This window comes from Diabrotica undecimpunctata, chromosome 3 (genome assembly GCF_040954645.1).
Source record: "Diabrotica undecimpunctata isolate CICGRU chromosome 3, icDiaUnde3, whole genome shotgun sequence".
Taxonomy (NCBI): Eukaryota; Metazoa; Arthropoda; class Insecta; order Coleoptera; family Chrysomelidae; genus Diabrotica; species Diabrotica undecimpunctata.
Genome location: NC_092805.1, coordinates 118,422,959 through 118,441,836, shown reverse-complemented (window position 1 = coordinate 118,441,836; position 18,878 = coordinate 118,422,959). Strand labels below are relative to the sequence as shown.

Genomic DNA, 18,878 nt, shown 5'->3' with positions numbered 1-18,878 from the left:
TAAACATTTTGAACACTTATACATATTGTTGTGTTCTAAAGAAATAAAACCAAAGTTAAAATAAAAGTAAAATAAAACCATACATTATATGATTGCATTAATTCTTTTTATTGGCAAAGGGCATGGCCTCTTACGTACAAATTACTATTAAATACGAGGAACTCCACCCGTGGAAAGCATCACATAGGTGAAATAAATATGATATGCATAAAAAATCTCACTATTTCAGATTATATTCACTTCAAATGCTCAACATTCATATAAAAAACCATTGTAGATACAACCTACGGTTTTGATATTGGCGGAAATATAAAATAGAACCATACAAAAACCTAGATAATAAACCTAATTTCCAGAAGATAATTAAGCATTGTCGAATATACATATTTATATCGATTAGATTATATGACTATTTTAGGTAAAATACAAATTTTAAAACTTAGCGATTTTATGTTAAACCAGAACATACCCTTTGTTGATATGTACTAGGCCAGCAACATTTTAACCAAAAAATGTTTGCTGGGTAAACTTAACAAAAGGAATCGAGACTTTTGAATCAAATTCTCGAACCGACAATAATAAACCTATTAGTGAAAACTTTGTTTTAAAATTTTTACATAATTTACGAAAACAAATTCAATGGCAAGTATCTTTCTCAAGTCATTTATATGTACAAGCACTGTGCTATTGATATATTATTATTTACATTGGAAGTACATGAATTTATTAAATTTTTGATTGAAATAGAGGTCAACAATTGATATATCAAGCTTTTCCCTATTTTCTGCTAATCTTTTTAACGTTAATGTCTATTTTATGTGTTATCACCCCTCCAAATTTCGCAGACAAAAGACGTTTTTATCTATTTCGAGTGTTATATGACAGAAATAGACAGACTTTCTACTTCTTATTTAGATGGAAAGTCATTTTATGCGTTTTTTACCATCTTAAATTGAAAAATATATCCAAACTCAAAGTACGAAATAGAAGCCCGTGATGTCATTTAAATTCAAAAACAATTTTTGAGAACAACCTAAAAAATTTAGATAAAAAGATAGTCTACTGCCTATATAAGATAATTCAATCAACAGGAATCGTCGATTGCTAAGTTATCTGGAAAGATGTAAAAATAAAATCTGATATACATGTTTAAGGTTTTAACATGAACCGCTATCTAGCACCAGAACTTGACAATTATTATGAATCAATGTTGTAGCATTTTTTTTCCACTCTGTATAACATATAAATTTCATGAGGTTTTCATTTATCTTGAGAATTATGTCTTAAAATCTTCGAAGATAATAAGGATAATCTAAATGTTTATTTGTACTGCCAGATTCCTCTAACGAGATAGGTACTGTCCTTCTTTTATTTCGTTTTTCTCGCTCAATTCCCCATAAATTTTAAAATAATATCCGAACGAAACATCCAAATAGGCGAAAGACAGTAAAAGGTCAAGGGATTTTGCGCTTGAATTAAAATTTGACCAATCACATGTAATCGTTCCTGTGCCAATCAGGCGTTTGGCGCGGGGTGAGAGAGAGTTCAGATGCTAGGAGTGAAGGAACCTATGGACTTCACTTTCCGTTTGAGTGTCGAGAAGCCATCTCGAGTTAGAGATTTTGGTGCTCTAGCAGACGAACAATTTCGTTAGCCTGCCAGAAGTTTTTGTGTATACTATTATGGTTTTCTTAATTTCTGGTATATTTCTTGTTATCAAGATGATAAACATGTCGAGCTGACACAGTTCGCCTTAATTAGTTAGTTTTCTATGGCAACTTTAGGTGGAACCTCTGGAAAGCTTTATTCAGTTATTTGTCATTAAATGGACCCGTACAGACTACAATCAAAGTGTATGTGAAAACAACCATAATTTACTATAAGTCACTTTCATTATTTTTGATATCTGCTAAAGAAAATTAACATACGCTGAAATTTTCTTGATGTACCCTTCAGAGTATCCAGTGACCAGTGAAGTGTATCAGGATATCAGGGATATATTCCTTTATTGTTTATTTTCTTGTATGAATTTTCTTCTAGAAATTTAATAATCAATGTAGGTAGATTGTAATAAGAGGTAAATTCGATGCATATCATGATATGCCATGTTCAAGATAAATTCTTATTTTTTATTTTATTTTAGAGAAAAATTTAATACAGAGAAAAATTTCGAAATTCAATATTTACTAGGCCATCAAGAGAAGTCATGATTAAATTCTATATAGACACATATTTTAAAAATATAACGTTTTATATGGACATTTCGGTTTCTCTAAAATGTAATTTAAGATATCTCCATTTTGTTGTCATACTGAGCTTCTGATTTATTCAAAAATAAACAATCTTACCTTCTCTTGGAAAATAAATAAATAATTTTGATAATTTTTACTAGAGACTAGATATGCTCACACACTTCCCAACTCTCGCCATTGTGTCCTTCAAAATACCTGAGAGCTGGTAGCACTGTGGACGGTTTTAAACCTGGGTTTCTTCGTTTAATTTAATTCAAATGCGGAATATCCCCCTGGGTTAATTTTTATGTTACCCAAAATAGTACAAAACTTCTGGGACTCCTTTTTACCAATCCAGGTTCATTGTACACTACAATGGTGTAAATAGTCGTTCTGGAAAGAGTTTCATACACTTGCTTTAAGAATATTGAATAGAAGTAACAAACGGAAGTCTTTACGTTTGAGAAAAAAAAGAATAATAAAATCTAATTGAAGATACTCGCGACAGAAACCCGAATGGCATAGGAAAATTGCGCAGTTAACTATATATATATATATATATATATATATATATATATATATATATATATATATAAATATATATATATATATATATATATATAAATATATATAAATATATAAATAAATATATAAATAAATATATATATATATATATATAAATATATAAATAAATAAATATATATATATATATATATATTTATTTATAATATATATGTATATATATATATATATATATATATATATATATATACATATATATATTTAATAGTCCCAAGGTTTCGACTTTATTCTTCATTATTAAGGCTGTATTTTAAAGGCACGAAAATAAGATTTATAGATACACTGTTTGTATCACTTGCTAAAGATACTTTGCTACAAAACTGCTGTCGCAAATTGAATAGTTAATTTTGTAAATACTTTTAATGATTCAATACCTTTTGATCCCGAAAATCTCGATTGATATATTTGCAAAACTCCGTAACACATAACGATCCAAACGTGTACTTCAAGAAGAAAAGAAGTGATGAATTAAGTGACTAGATCTCGTAATAATTTAACACTATAAATTTGATTGAAGACTCCTAGTGGCGTCATGCCATTCTCACCGATCTTGTGGTATTCTGCAACCACGGATTATTTTACTTTGCTGAAACAGAAGAAAACAACAGATTATTTTTGAAGAAAGTCCGATTACGCAATATAAATATACACCCACTCTACAAAAAAGGTGACAAACGCAACCCTATTTCACATAATTAAAACAAGATACGCCACTGTTAAAGTTTATTAGTGTAAGGCCAGCCACTCACTATCTTTTATACCTAACAGGTACGCCTGAATAGTTACGCCTGTCAGGTATAAGGAGCACACACACTTTTCAACCTGACAAGTTTGTCAGATCACCATCGATTCTCCAGAAGATGAGACCCTGTCTCTCCTTATTTTTTGTAATTTTTGGGAAACGTAAAAACAGACGGAAGAAACGCGAACAATGGTGTAAGGAATGGTTGCAGAGAAGAAATAAAATTACTCATATCAATCTTCTTAATAAATTAAGACATAAACCAACTGATTATAAGAATTTTCTGCGCATTAACGAATCAGTGTACAATGAGTTACTATCACTTGTATCTCCCTTGATTAAGAAAAAAGATACACAAATGAAAGCAGCTATATCTCCACACGAAAGACTGACAAGGTTTCGTTTTAACTGACTGGATTTTAGTGCAATGAAATAAGACATTTAAATAACACAGATATTAGAGGAGCATCGTTGGTAAGTGACAGAAAGTTACGACCGCTACAATAACATTTCACCGACCACAAAGGTCTACTCTCCATGATTTTTTAGCTCAGCTCACATGTTTCTAACTTGCCATTATTTAGAAATTCATCTGTATAAGTGGATTATAACATACCTGATATTGGTAATCGGCTTCGATCATCCCTAATACCGCAACTATTTGGTATTGTCTAGCTTTCATCGCAGATTCGTTCTTCCTCAACAATCTTAGGGCCGTCGAGGCGCTATTCGTATCTCCGAGCTGCGCCATTTGTAACGGCGAATGACTTGGATCAAGGACTAATAATATTAAACTACCATCTCTATGAATCTCTATACCCATTATCGTTCGACTATGGCCTGAAATAATATTTTAAATAGTTATTAGACAGACAAGATAGTAAGCGTATTAAAATATGAGTTTTTTTAAAAATATTTTTAAAAATTTTCAAAAATGACCACATTTGTACCCTTACCTATCCATCGTGCGGTTTTACTTTGACGTTGTGATGGGGGTTGAGATGGGCAGACTGCTGCCCGGAGACCAAGCGAATAGCAATACGTACGTTAAAGATGTATTGTGTCTGCTCAACCCTGCATAGCCGTTGCGTTGGCCATATAATTGTCTACTGCAGGCACCACCTAAGAAGAACTCAAAAACAAACAGAACGACTTCGAAAAGAGTCTACAAGAGAACTACATCAGGACAAAAACCAATATTAGAGGACGATTCGTGTAGTCTTATAGAAAACACCAATAAACTTAATAATGTCGGCAGTGCTTGGCCCGTGGTCCAAGAAGAAAGCTCCGGAACATGAGAGAACAGAGTGCTGACACTAACCAGGTCATGATAACTTCCTTCCCAAAATATTGTGATGATAGAAGCTACAAATGTGACACAATAGAATCAAGAGAGCAGTGATCCCTAAGATCTAATGGGTGCTGTCTGAGAATGAAATTTGGTCCATAAACCATGCCCTAATAAAACTTATTAATGGCGCTCTATTTACTTCTCGATATCAAGGAAGTCGATTCATGGAAAGTTACTTTGAGTCACCATGTAATAATAACTGGTCCTAACGGGTAAGGAAGAGTCCTTTAACACCACAAAGAACTTTCTTGGAGAAATACTTTAGTTGAAGGTTGTCTGAAGGAAGTCTGAACAAATCTCTAAATCCAAACGTGTGATGGTATACCCTACAGATACCAAAGTGAGGATCTGAAGATGACATTAGTCTATCTTGGAAAACAAAATAAAGGATTCAGAGTGGAGTTCTAGGACCGGTGTGCGAGGTAGAATGAAACAGGCTGCACTGGCAGCCGTACTACTAACTCCATCGGGCTAGTTTGATACAGTTGTATGAAAACAAATTTACGGAGGCCAGGGCTAATAGGCAAAACATTCAAAAAATTAGGGGAATAAATTTCAAGGGAAGGCAGCTAATTATGGGTATACCAGATACTATAATCCTTGTATGGTTTGTAGTCCTGACCTGTAGAGAAGTCCTTAAACTGCCCATAGAGATAAGAAGATGTCCCGCTTTAGATGAGAAGAGAAGAGTGGCCTTTCCTACTTTTACAAGGTTATTTTTCTTAATGAGATCGATTAACGGACCTTGAGTCGACAACACCTAGTTTTACTTTTCAAATTTGACTTGTACCAACTGCATTATTAGTATATTTTTCCAACAAATTCAAGAAAGTTTATCTTATCATATCACAATTAATTTTAACATAATACGTATTCGATTTAATAAAATAAATATAAAACTGAGGATCAGATGACTGAGGTGTATATCCGAAGTAAGATATGTAAAAAGAGTATACGCACAAACACGCAGAGAATGCTAGATGAAAAATTAAATGCTATATGACATAGAAAACCATAGTCATTCCAACTAGTTCCGGGAACTGGCCGGAAGAGACATCGATGTCGACCTCAAAACTAAAATGCGCGGAAGAGCGTGATGGAAACCTAAGCTATATAAGGATCGTTACCCTTATCATATGATTTATCGTGTAAATAAACAATGACGCTAGCAGTTCAGATTTTTCCGTTCAGTTTCAGAATATTTTTGGAGCGCAAACTTATTATTATTGATCTTATTAGTGCCTTATTATTACAGATGATATCTGTAATAATAAGGCACTAATATAACTCTTATTATAACTTGTTTTAAATAAAACTATCAGGAATACACAACCATTATAAAACATATATTTCACATTTCGCCTGCTTCCAGATTGGAACCTATTTTCAAAATACAAGTTTATTTGAAAAGTGACCTCTGTTTATAATTTTTTGAACTAACAATTTTAGTTTAAGAAATACGAGGCGTGTTTTTTAAGTAAGTACCGTTTTGGAATTAAAAAAAGACGTGCAAAGATATGGCAATAATTTTATTTTTACATGAAAGCCTGTACCTTAATCTACTTTTGTACATAATTTCCGTGAATATTGAGGCACTTGTCATAACGTGGCACCAGTTTTTGAATACCCTCCTGATAAAATTCTGCCGCCTGACTTGTTAACCACTGCATCACAAATGTTTTGACTTCGTTATCGTCTTGAAGACGCTGACCGCCCAGGTGTTTCTTCAAGTGCTGGAACAAATGGTAGTCGCTGGGCGCCAGATCAGGGCTGTATGGAGGATGATCTAGAGTTTCCCATTTAAATGATTTGATGAGATCTTTGGTCTGATTAGCCACATGTGAACGGGCATTGTCATGCAGCAAAACGATACCCTTACTCAACTTGCCACGTCTTTTGTTCTGGATTGCACGACGCAGATTTTTCAATGTCTCACAATAAGACGCTGCATTGATTGTCTCATTACGAGGCAGAAACTCCACAAGCAATACTCCTTTTCTGTCCCAAAAAACTGTGCACATGATTTTCCGGGCAGAAATTGTTTGCTTAAACTTCACTCTTTTGGGTGATGATGAATGTCGCCATTCCATGGATTGTTGTTTCGATTCTGGTGTGACGTAGGCCACCCACGTTTCGTCACCAGTAACAATTTGGTCTAAAAAATCTTCACCTTCACTGTGGTACCGCTCAAGGAAAGTCAATGCACTGCCTAAACGTTGGGTTTTGTGCAAATCCCTCAACATTTTTGGAACCCAACGTGAACACAATTTCCAGTAATTCAAGTTCTCGGTAACAATGCGATACAAAACACTACGAGAATACTGAGGAAAGCAGTCGGACAATGATGAAATTGTAAAGCGTCTGTTTTATCTCACCTTTTCGTCCACTTTCTGCACCAAATTTTCATTAACGACCGAAGGACGCCCACTCCGTTCTTCATCATGCACATTTGTGCGGCCATCTTTAAATGTTCTCACCCATTTCCTTACCATTCCATCACTCATAATGTTTTGTCCGTAAACTTCAACGATCTCACGATGAGTATCGATCGGTTTTACGCCTTTAGCACTAAGAAATCGTATAACAGCCCGTACTTCACAATCAGCGTGACTCACGATTGTTGGAGGCATCTTAAACACTGGAGTAAACAAGTATACAATGAAGAATCAGAGTGTAATGGCGTCAGTGCGTAGACAAGAGATGTAGGTAACCAGCGCTCATGCGCGGAACGCCGACCGTAGCGCTGCGGCAGCGGAATCGCAAAACGGTACTTACTTAAAAAACATGCCTCGTACATTCTACTTGGCTATATTTTGAAAATATCCGATCTGGAAGTAAAAACGTCAAATAAAAATACAGGAAAACAATTTTAGAATAATATAAATATGATTTTAATTTACCTTGATGTTGTAAATACAATGGAGGTGTAAACTCTCCACCTACCGAACTCTCAAAATACTTGAGGACCCAGTTAAACAACTCAGGATGTGATCCGCCAGGTCCTGTCGGTTTGTGGAAATCTACTAGTTGACATTTTATTCGAAGGAAGGAGAGCAGCGTCACTACTTCAGTAGCTCCAATCCATTTTCTCGTATTTACTAATCTGCACTCTAATTGTTCAGATCCCTATAAAAGCAATGAAGAAGAACAAAAATATAGATGATTCGGATTAAAAATAAATGTTACTACTTTTTTAAAACTAATAATTAAAAAAAGTTACTACTTTTTAAAAACAATATTCGACAACAAATATATAAAAGATAATAAGAAAGGTAACAGCTAAAAGGTAAACAGAAAGGTAATAGGAAACAGCTTTAGGGAAAAGAGACACACAAACAAGAGCACACGCGCGCAGATATATACATACAACATATATAAATATATATATATATATATATATATATATATATATATATATACATATATATATATATATATATATATATATATATATATATATATATATATATATATATATATATATATATATATATTAGCTTTTGCAAAAGGATTTAATCTTTTACACATTTAGTATAGCCCCGAGGACAGAAAACGATATTATTAAATCGTTTTCGCTCATGGCCGCCAAAGAGGTGGCAACTCTGTACACTAACCACTGCAGTGGTTAAGTTTTAGGAGACATTCGTTGGACTTTCCGAGTTTGAATTTGTATCAGCCCAAGTGTCTGATGAGGCAGGGATATGCTGAAATGATTCATAAAACTTTATTGATACCGATTCGATCACGGGAAGTTTAACGAAATTGACCTCCTAGGTCATATATTTGGCCATCCATATATATATATATATATATATATATATATATATATATATATATATATATTGTGCTTCATTGATAAATGACAATCAACAAATCTGTTTACCTATAACAAAATCCAAGTCCGTCTTTGCAAAAAATTAAGAAATTTAACTTGATATAAATTTAATCAAAATAAATTCTTAATTTATATTTTTTTGAAAACGATTTCTGGAGAAGAAATCGAAACGTCAAAAACCAATGTAAAATGTAATTAAAGTCAATTGTGGTTTAATCCCATCTAAATACGATATTTAAGCAAGCATTCGGATATAGAGATGAAAGTAGTCATTTGTAATAAATAATTTGAAATTAAACGCGCTTATCTTTAAAAGAGATAATGTCTATAGACGAAAAATCGATGGTCTGTGTTTCCTGTATCAAAATGATCCCTTCAGACATTTTAAGAGGTATCCTCACATACGTCATTCTAGTTTTAAAAATAAATTTAAATTTGACAGAAATCAAACTATAAAGTATAAATAACGTAAACGTGTATATCATCTTAACATATTACTAACCTGAATATCAAAACCCTGTGACCAAGCCTGTTCGATTAATCCCTGAATCCTAGATATACTAGGTACCGAACTTCGAGGCGGTTTCTGATCCTGCCACAGTTTGTACAATTTCTCGTTGTAACCTGTATGAGTGAGTAAACTCGAAATGAGCATTTGGGTGTTTCTGTACCCGCACCCCCAGCCTCGATCGCCATAAGACGAAGCATAGTGGTCCACACAAGTACAGAGAAGAGTTCGTACTACATTTGTAGCGTTATTACTTATTGCTCTCACTCTCGGTACCTAAAACCACAGTTAAATATTGATAATAAATTAATGTTCTTTTGTAAAATCAACAAGATTTAACTGTATGAATGAAATGAAAACGTGTTGCCGTTTGGTTCTTAGTAAGTAATAATAAGTAGTATATATACGGTGTGTCTGTTAAGTTATCTGCAAAAAAGTTATTCTTCATAAAAAGTTCTGCATGTTCTAAAATCTAAAATCTCATAGAAGGTATGCCAAAAAATATGAATTTTATTTAAGAGTAAATCGAATTTAAAATAATGATTTCAGCAATCAAACATCCTAAATATATATATGCTTTCTGTAGTTTTCCGGGTTTGACTCCGCGTTGAATAATTTTGGTTTTGATTAAAAACCATTATTTTGACGACGTTTCGGCAAGGTCGCACTTGCCATTTTCAAGTCAGGTAGTAGCGCTTCTCGCTGATGCTTGACTGACTGAGTTAACTGACTCTCCTGGTCGCTGTATAGCCGCAAGGCTTCTTGTGATTGGTCCTGTCCATGTGTAGGTAGGCGGGGTTCTACTTGTCGGTCCTATGGTCTGATGTATTTTGACTTTTTTTCTTTAATATAGTTTTCCATGTTGTTGGAAGCCTTTGAGCGCCATCTCTTTGGTTTAGACTGTTGGGATTTTTTTCTATTTCTATTGATTCTCTGATTTCGCGTTTTCTTTTAAATTCAATGTTAGCTAGCATCGTAGTTTGGTTCAGGTTTATTTTATGCCCTGTGTTTGAGACATGTTGGGCAAGGTACGACGTTTTTTCGCTCCTTTGGATGGCATTTCGATGTTCCTCCCGTCTAACATTGATTCTTCGGTTGGTCTGTCCGATGTACGATTTGTCACAGTCCCCACATGGAATTTCGTATACTTCTTTTCTGTCGGTATTAAATATCGTTTCTATTTTGTGTTTTCTTAGCACTCTCCTTATTTTCTCTGTTGTGCCTTTTACATATGGTAGAATGGCTTTTGCAATCGGTTTTTCCTCTTCTGTGGGATCCTTAATTCTTTTTTTGAGCATTATGAGCATTTTCAATGGTATATGTTGAAAAGCCGTTTTTTCCTAGCGCACATTATGCATCTCTTTATTTTTATGTTCTTCATCTGTCAGTCTTTCGGATCGTGTCATCAGGGTTTTAATGACTGAATGTAATTGTGCAGGATTGTGATGTGAATCTGCATGTATGTATCTGTCGGTATGTGTGAGTTTTCGGTATACTGTGTGTCCTATGTGCCCGTCTTCCTTCTTTATTATTAACACATCTAAAAATGTAGTTGTTCGTTTTCTTCCGGTTCCATAGTAAACTGGATTTTATGGTGTATATTATTGATGTGTTCTAAAAAGACTTTTAGTTTTTCTTCTCCATGTGTCCAGATTATAAAAGTATCATCCACGTAGCTAAGCAAAGTTGGGTTTGTGTTCGGCTGTTTCTATTGCTCGCTGTTCTATTTCTTGCATAAAAAGGTTTGCTATTACCGGTGACAGTGGTGAACCCATCGGTGCTCCTTCAACTTGCTTATATCTTTGCTCCTTATAGATGAAATATGTGTTATTTAAGCAGTGCTTTGTTAGATTTAGAGTATCCTGTGGTATTGGATATTTTCTGCTTGATTCATCTATAGGAACATTCGTAAAAAGTGAAACCACATCGAGGCTGACTAACAAATGTCCCGGCTAAAGACTCACATCTTTTATACGTTCGATGAAGTGGCTTGCATTCTTGACGTAAGAATCCGCTTCTTCTGCATATGGTTGTAGCTGTTCAGCCAGAAATTTTGCCAGTGGCTTTAGAGGAGATCCGATAGAACTAACTATTGGTGGCAATGGTAATCCTGCCTTATGTACCTTGGGTGGGCCGTAAAGTTTTGGACATCTTGACGACTTCTCTCTGGGTATGAGATGTAACTGATGTTCTTTCTTGATATCTGAGATTTAATCTTGGCTTTTGTTACTTTTTCTAGATATGTTGTGGGGTCCGACGAGATTCTTTGATATGTCGTCTCGTTTAGGATGTCGTTTATTTTTGCTTCGTAGTCTTGAATATTCATTACTACCGTGGCATTGTCAGCTGAGAGCACAATGATTTCTTTGTTGTTCTTTAAATTATGTAAGGCGTCTTTTTCTTCGTGAGTTAAATTATCATTCATGTGGATGATGCAGTCTGTTGATTTTCTCTGAGAACTAATTACCGATATACAATTATTTATCGCTATTTTCTGAACCTAAGTTTTTGTGAAGTAATAATGATGATAAGCAGTTATGAGTAGAATGATCTATATTAGGTATGATGACCTAAAATATTAAACTACAAAATATTTATACTTACAATACTTCTCGTTACGGAACTCCCATCGTCTATTCCGCAACTCTCAGCTGCTCTTAGATCCAAAGTTCTTTCATAATAATCAGACACGCTCATTTCCCCTGCGTAAACAGCTCTTTGCATATTCGTTATCGTTTGTTCTTTAAAATTTCCCTGATTATCCATGCCGTACTGAGCTCGAAGCATTTCGAATTCTCTTTGTTCGCGTTCCCTGAGGGCCGCCCGGTCTGAGGGCTGGGGAGAACCGGCGGGAAAATGAGATTCGACGTGTCTCACAGCTCTTTCGCTCTGTAATAAATATTTGACCATTAAAAGGTAAATAAAACATTATGTGGGCGTTTAAAAAAAGTTGGGAAGGTAATGTTTGGCAAATATAAATTTGAATCGTATGTAATGTGACCTTTAAAGGATATAAAGCAAAATTAGTTTAAATAAGAATATTTTATTATAACTAAACAATAACTTGCGTGTATAGTCCCGTCATCGGAGACGAAAATGTCACTCCACCTCTAAAAATCATACGAACAAACTGAATTTTTGGATGAACAAACTCAATTTTGAGATGAAAAAAAATTTGCCACTATTACCCCCGGGCTTCCCCTAAATCCCCCCTCGCACGGGGAAAACGGAAAACATCGATTTACCAAGAATCTGCACGGCGGAGAAAAAAATGTTTCAAACAAGAAATGTAACCGAAATAATTTTGAATAAAAATGTTTTTTAGCACTTTTTGTGTAGAATGAACTGTTCTTTCAGAAGCAACGCTTGAAGCGACCGGCAATTTTGAATGTTAGTTACGCGCGCGAAATCAATTTTTTTAATAAAATTTATTTTATTTAAATATCATGTTTATATGGGATTAAGCCACAATTAGATTTTTATATGTAGAATAAATTAACTACAACTGTAGACAACTGTGCCTTATAAAAACTGCTACAACCGTGTCATAAAAGAACTTACTTTATAATTTAAAAAAATAAGGGTCATTCATCGAGATAAATATTATCCTATCATTTAAGTTAGACCAAACAATATACTTCGACCAAATTCCGTTAGAATCGGTTCAGCGGTGTCGAATATTAGCGTGGACAAATATGGTGACACGACATTTATATATATATATTGTACCAAACCGTACCCTCTATGACGGTGGCCCCTATGGGAGTATGAGGGATGAAATAGCCACCTGCGACTTATGTGATCCAAAAAGTGTTTGTTATCTGATACAAAAACTTATAATAGAAAATAAAGACGGTCTTAGTTAGTTAGTTTTAAGATAGTTGAGTTTTGACCATCAATAAAGAAACCCATATTTATCCAAGTTTATAAATTTCTTTGTAACAAAAACCCTAAAACTTCCTGATAAAAGGTAAATTCATGCTAATATATTTGGCGAACAACTCGTGACATTGATATATTTGTCACCCAACTTTTTGTAAGAAAATATATATGGATAAATCAAATTTTAGTGTGTTTTAAGGATTAAGTAACGACAAAATTCAACGGTTAACATGTATTAGTAAAAAGTGCTTCGCTCTTTGGGACTTAGGACACTCTTTTTGACTGGTGTTATTTTTTAAAAATAATTTTCTGTTTCTTGTTTATTTACTGGATATAAAGTTTGTTGAGTTCAAGTGATTCGGTAATTAGTTATATGCGGACGCTAGTGTTTCAATATTTAATTACGGAACATATCGGTTACCAAAAAGAACAAAGTGTTTTGGAAATTACATACGGACCTTTGTGGTGTGTTTTATTTAAACAATAAGTAGTTTCGGTCTAATTACTGGACTACGTACTCTTAAGAGCTTCGGTATTACTAACTGGACTAACTACTATTGTTTAAACCTTCTGTTTTCTTGAAAACCCGGAAGTGATTTAAAAAATTAAATTTTTAAAACGTCTCATTTAAAAAAAAAAACGTATTTATCCGTTTTTTCAGCCTTTTGGTAATTCTGTTTAGTTTTCAATCAATTTTCTTTCAGCCAAAGAAAAATGTATGTTTTTGCTCCATATTTTTTTTTCAGGAGTAGCACCCCATACCGATTTTTGTGTGGAAGTAGTAAGATGTACTGCGTTTTGAATTTGTGTTTCTCTACTAATTGGCAAATTCGTTGATATTTGTTCTGTTAATACACTTCGGAATATGTTCCAATTTGTTTGGTTATTGCTTAATCCTTTGGGAACTACATCTCAAATTTCAAGACTACATTTTCTCAAGACGGATCTAGACTGATCTCAAATTCAATAAGTCTTCTCTTGGGCCAAGATTCAAAGCTCTACCTTCAAGAGTTATCGCACAGATAGACAGATAATGATACGTTTCAAGAAGGATCTATCAGATCTTTAATAAAGCGCACAATTTAATTTTTAGTTCGTTTATCAGTATATTGAAAATTTTGTTAAACACTCACATTCAATCCACTTGACACAATCTCTTGATGTTGTTTTTTCCGGCCAATTAAAAGAGTTTGGTGTGAATTCATTACAATTCAACACGCATGATTATCCTATACCACAATCCCTAGTGAGGTGTTACCAACCTTGTTGAAGGAACTCATCTCAAAGTTAAAGGAAAAACTTAAAGGCAAGGTTTCTAAAATATATTATAAAGCTACTAATCCTAAAACAACTCGTAGATCGATTATTATTTACTCAACCAAATGTAGACGTAAATGCTATAGGAGAGGCATTTCTACGGTAGCAGAAAAACGCAATTCCAATATTACGAGAAGTGTCACAACCATCTGCACAAAAAAGAAAAGCACCTTGCACATGGGAAATCTTAAAAGAGAACATTACGACACTAAGAGAAAGGATCTAAATCTTCTATAGCAGCAACTATAGCAAACTGGTTTTCTAAGAAGAAAATATCATTGTAGGGAAGAGAATTAGAACTGCATCTTCTTTAAACATGTATCTTAAATGTACAGAAGGATATTCGTAAAATGTGGCTGATTTAGTAATACATTATGTCGGAGAAGCAATACATAAAAATTAAACAAAAATATTTTTACATTACTCATAGTATCATTTTTTAAAACTATTTTCCCTTTTTGTGACTAAAGATAAAAATTGTCATTTTATGTTTGAATATTTGGCTTACGTTTATATCTCCATCAAGCGTAATACCACAAACTGGACAGGATTGAGTCGACGGACTTGCTGGCGAAAGAATATCACGATGTTCAATATTGACATGAAGTTCCAAATCGGGAGCAGATTGAAAATGTTTCGCACATAAAGGGCACACATACTGATCTGAGGTTGTAGTAATTTTGCCCACTGACGGCGAAGTCACATCAAAATGACTTCTGAAATTAAAAAGAGGTTAATTTGCATCATAATTTTCATTTCTGAAGAGGTTTTACTGTTTATTATCAAAGATAAACTGTATTATATGATATAATTAATAATACATTATTATTGACTAAAACATTTAATAGAATTGGTGCAGAAGTTCTGATAGATTATAAACTTGCCGTAAAAAGAACATGTAGAACAAACACGAAGGTATTGTAATCGGGGGAGTGCCGATAGAACTGAAAACTTCTTATATTAATATCAGTCTTTTTATATTGAAAACGTTGTGCATTTTTAAATGTTTTGGAATGTTTACAGGATAATTTCTCACGAATCGTTTTATTTATCAGTAGAAAGTACTATTATTTATATGGCAAAATATAGTATTCATTTATTGCGCCATCATATACAATTATTACAATTATTTTACATTTACATTACAATTAGTTTACACTAACAAAATCAACTTTTATGCGTAATTTCAAAATATTTACCGAATAACGATACAACTTGAAATATTGATAACGAAGATGCTGTGTAGTGCCCTTTTGGTAGTGGCCTTGTTTGTTTTTCCTATCTTAATATATTCGTTATATCCTCCCTTTCATTTGCTATGTAAATTGTAACTAATGGTCACATTAGGTTAAATTTTATAAATAATTCTCTTAGATTACCCAAAATTCCAGATTTATTAAAAATTAGTACACCCATTGAGAAATTATTAGAGTTGGTAGTATATGATAAAGTCATTGATCACGTTGACAAAAATGAAATATTAATGAATAATCAGTCAGGTTTTCGTAAAAAGTCAACTTTCACTTTGTAAATTCATGTCTGAATTGGACAGTGATAATTATGTACAGGTAGTATTCCTTGATTTAAAAAGAGCTTTTCAAACTACTGATCGCAATATAGTTCTCACTAAATTAGCAGGCTATGGTGTTGGAGGAAATGTTCTTGAATGGTTTAAAGATTACTTATCGGATAAAAAGCAACAAGTGAGGATTGATGATATTACTTCTTCTGAAATTAGTGATAATATTGGGGTACCTCAAGGTAGTGTCTTAGGACCTATTTTGTTTATATTGTACTTAAATGATATAAACTTGTTTGTTAAATGTGATTTCTTTAATTTGTATGCAGATGACACCCTACTTGCATGTTTTGATTCAAACTTAAAAATGCTGTATCTAGAATGAATTCGGCATTGCAGTCTGTTAATAAATATTTAAAGATCAACAAACTAAAGTTAAATGTGTTAAAGACGAAGGCTATGATAATAACAACTAAATAAAAATACTCAAATATTGATATAAATACTATTAATCTTCAAATTGACAATGATAAGATAGAAATCCTCACAACAATTAAGTACCTTGGCTTTCAATTGGATAATTTATTGTCTTTTAATGACCATTTTAATTATATATCAAAAAATATTTCTAAAAAATTATACTTTTTTTCAAGAATATCTAATAATTTGTCAACTTCAACTAAAATTACAGTTTTTAATGAAATTATTCAACCGAAAAACAGATATAAAACCATTTTTGTTGTTGAGTTGTCGTTAACAACATTATCAAGTCCTACAAGTACACATGTAGGACCTTACAAAGTAAAGTTTTAAAAAAATATGATCAATACATGAAATTGATGTACTTGCCACTCTAGATGACCTTAAGACTTTCTATATCAGTAAACCGATACAGTAAAGATATTTCTACAAGTGTATTGTAGTTAGAATTCGTTTTATTTAAATCATTTTATAATATATATTACGAGCAAGTATATATGTTGGATAATTAAATATATATTAAATTTGACTGTCTTCTCCAAAACCGCCTCTAAGGATTTAAAGGAACTATTAACATTAACATTACCAGAAGGAGATCTATAGCAATTTAATCGTATATATTGACTTTTTATTAAAATATGCTTTAGCTGAAATACCGTTTATTTCAAAATGCTTATCAGAAAATATTTGTCAAGGCTTATTACTAGACTTCGGCAAATATGCAAATAAAAATGTAGAAAATATGCGCATAAATATGCACGTGTTTACCCGAAAATATGCAAATATTTTACAAAATATGCATACAAATAAATAAAAAAATCGTAAAATAGTAACAATTTTATTTAAAAAAAAAGTGTACATAACTAAATATTTCCTACTATTCATTAAGATTTACATTTATTTTAAGTAACTACATCATTTTTAAGTATGAATAAACTTATTTAGAATTATGGTAACAATAAATGACCAAGTGGTGTTCAAAATTTTCTAACAAAAACTTGTGGCTTCTGTCTGAGTACATATATTTATATATGGAAAAACTTCGTTCAACATCAACTGATGTAACGGGAGCATTTTTCAAACTAACCAAAACATTTGGTTCTAAATTAATTGTTTCCGAAATATTTCCAGCTAGAACACTGACTACTTCAGAAAGAATATGGTAACCTTTATTTTTTTCCATAGTAGCTTCAAATTTTTTTAAAATATCTTTTCCAATATTACCTCTAACGTTCCGACAACATGACGCAAATTCTTTTATTAATGCTGTACTTTCGAACAATGACAGTTTTGGTGATTCTAACTGAGTAATTGTTTTTTGAACAAAACTAAAATTTGATTTTATAAATGAAAGTTCTTGTTGAAGCAAGTTACTCTGAAAAGTTTGTTTAGAATCCAAAAGAGATTGGGAACTTTCATCTGTTAACGTATCAATTATGTTCTTTATTTTAACAAAATGATCTGCATAAAAATTAGCTGCTTCTAACCATGTTCCCCATCGCGTTAAAATAGGTTGTGGTGGAAGAGGAATGTTAGGTAGCATTTCTTTATAAAGTTGAATTCTTATAGGAGATTTAAGAAATACTTTTTTGACACTGGATATCATGGTATTTACAAGAGGAAACTTTTTTCGTATTTCCTCTGCAACTCTGTTTAATCCATGCGCTACACAAGTAACATGTATTAGATCTGGGAAAAATATTTTTAAATTTTGTCCTGCTTTCACCATATAAGGAGCAGCATCCGATAAAATAAGCAGTAATTTATTAGAAGGAATAGTTGTCGGAAGAAAAAAAGTTGCTAATGTTTCTTGTATAAAACGCGAAATTGTTAAAGCATTTGTTTTCTCAAGTTGCTGGCATGAAATAAGATGAGATTTTGGTAAGGTATCTTCTTTAAGAACACCAATCAATAAATGAGCAATATACTTTCCTGAGGAATCAGTGGTTTCGTCTACAGATATGTAAAAATAATTATCTGCAATTTCTTCCTTAATATTAATTAACACCGACGAGTATAGCCCGTTCACATTATTTCTTCTTAGAGACCGATCACTTGGAACATTAAGTTTGCAATATTTTTTTAGAAACGAACTAAAATTTACATTTGCTAATTTTGAAAGCGGTATGTTTGCAGACACTAATGCGCGACACAAGTCTTCATTAAAAGTTTCTTGCTCATCTAATTTTTTTGAAGTAGATTGGAAACATTTAGCCATTGAAGTTTGATGTTTTCCTCCTATTTTTCCTTTTTTTGCAATGTGTGAAGCAGTTCTCACATGTTGGTCTATCTGAAATTTCTTCTCACATGCTATCTATAAATAAAAATAAAAACCTTTATTTTAACCCAACCTTTAAAATATAAAAATATACAAGGTGTTTTTGGTTAATCAAATAACTGGTTTGGAAAAAAAAACACTCGCTAAGTGTTT

At 32.7% G+C, this 18,878-nt stretch overlaps 1 protein-coding gene across 5 annotated transcripts in view; it reads right to left on the bottom strand.

The window, feature by feature from the left end:
• Positions 1 to 3,028: 3,028 nt before the first annotated feature.
• The window catches only part of LOC140437293 (zinc finger-containing ubiquitin peptidase 1-like), a 52,128-nt gene continuing 36,278 nt past the window's right edge, over positions 3,029 to 18,878 (bottom strand). For all 5 annotated transcript variants that reach the window (XM_072526729.1, XM_072526730.1, XM_072526728.1 and 2 more), the window contains 6 exons: positions 14,957 to 15,164; positions 11,854 to 12,138; positions 9,244 to 9,525; positions 7,807 to 8,032; positions 4,172 to 4,395; positions 3,029 to 3,399 (listed from right to left, as the gene is read on the bottom strand). In XM_072526729.1, the coding sequence (XP_072382830.1) occupies positions 3,355 to 3,399; positions 4,172 to 4,395; positions 7,807 to 8,032; positions 9,244 to 9,525; positions 11,854 to 12,138; positions 14,957 to 15,164 (1,270 nt within the window). In that variant the 3' untranslated portion in view covers positions 3,029 to 3,354. The remainder of the gene's footprint in view (positions 3,400 to 4,171; positions 4,396 to 7,806; positions 8,033 to 9,243; positions 9,526 to 11,853; positions 12,139 to 14,956; positions 15,165 to 18,878) is intronic.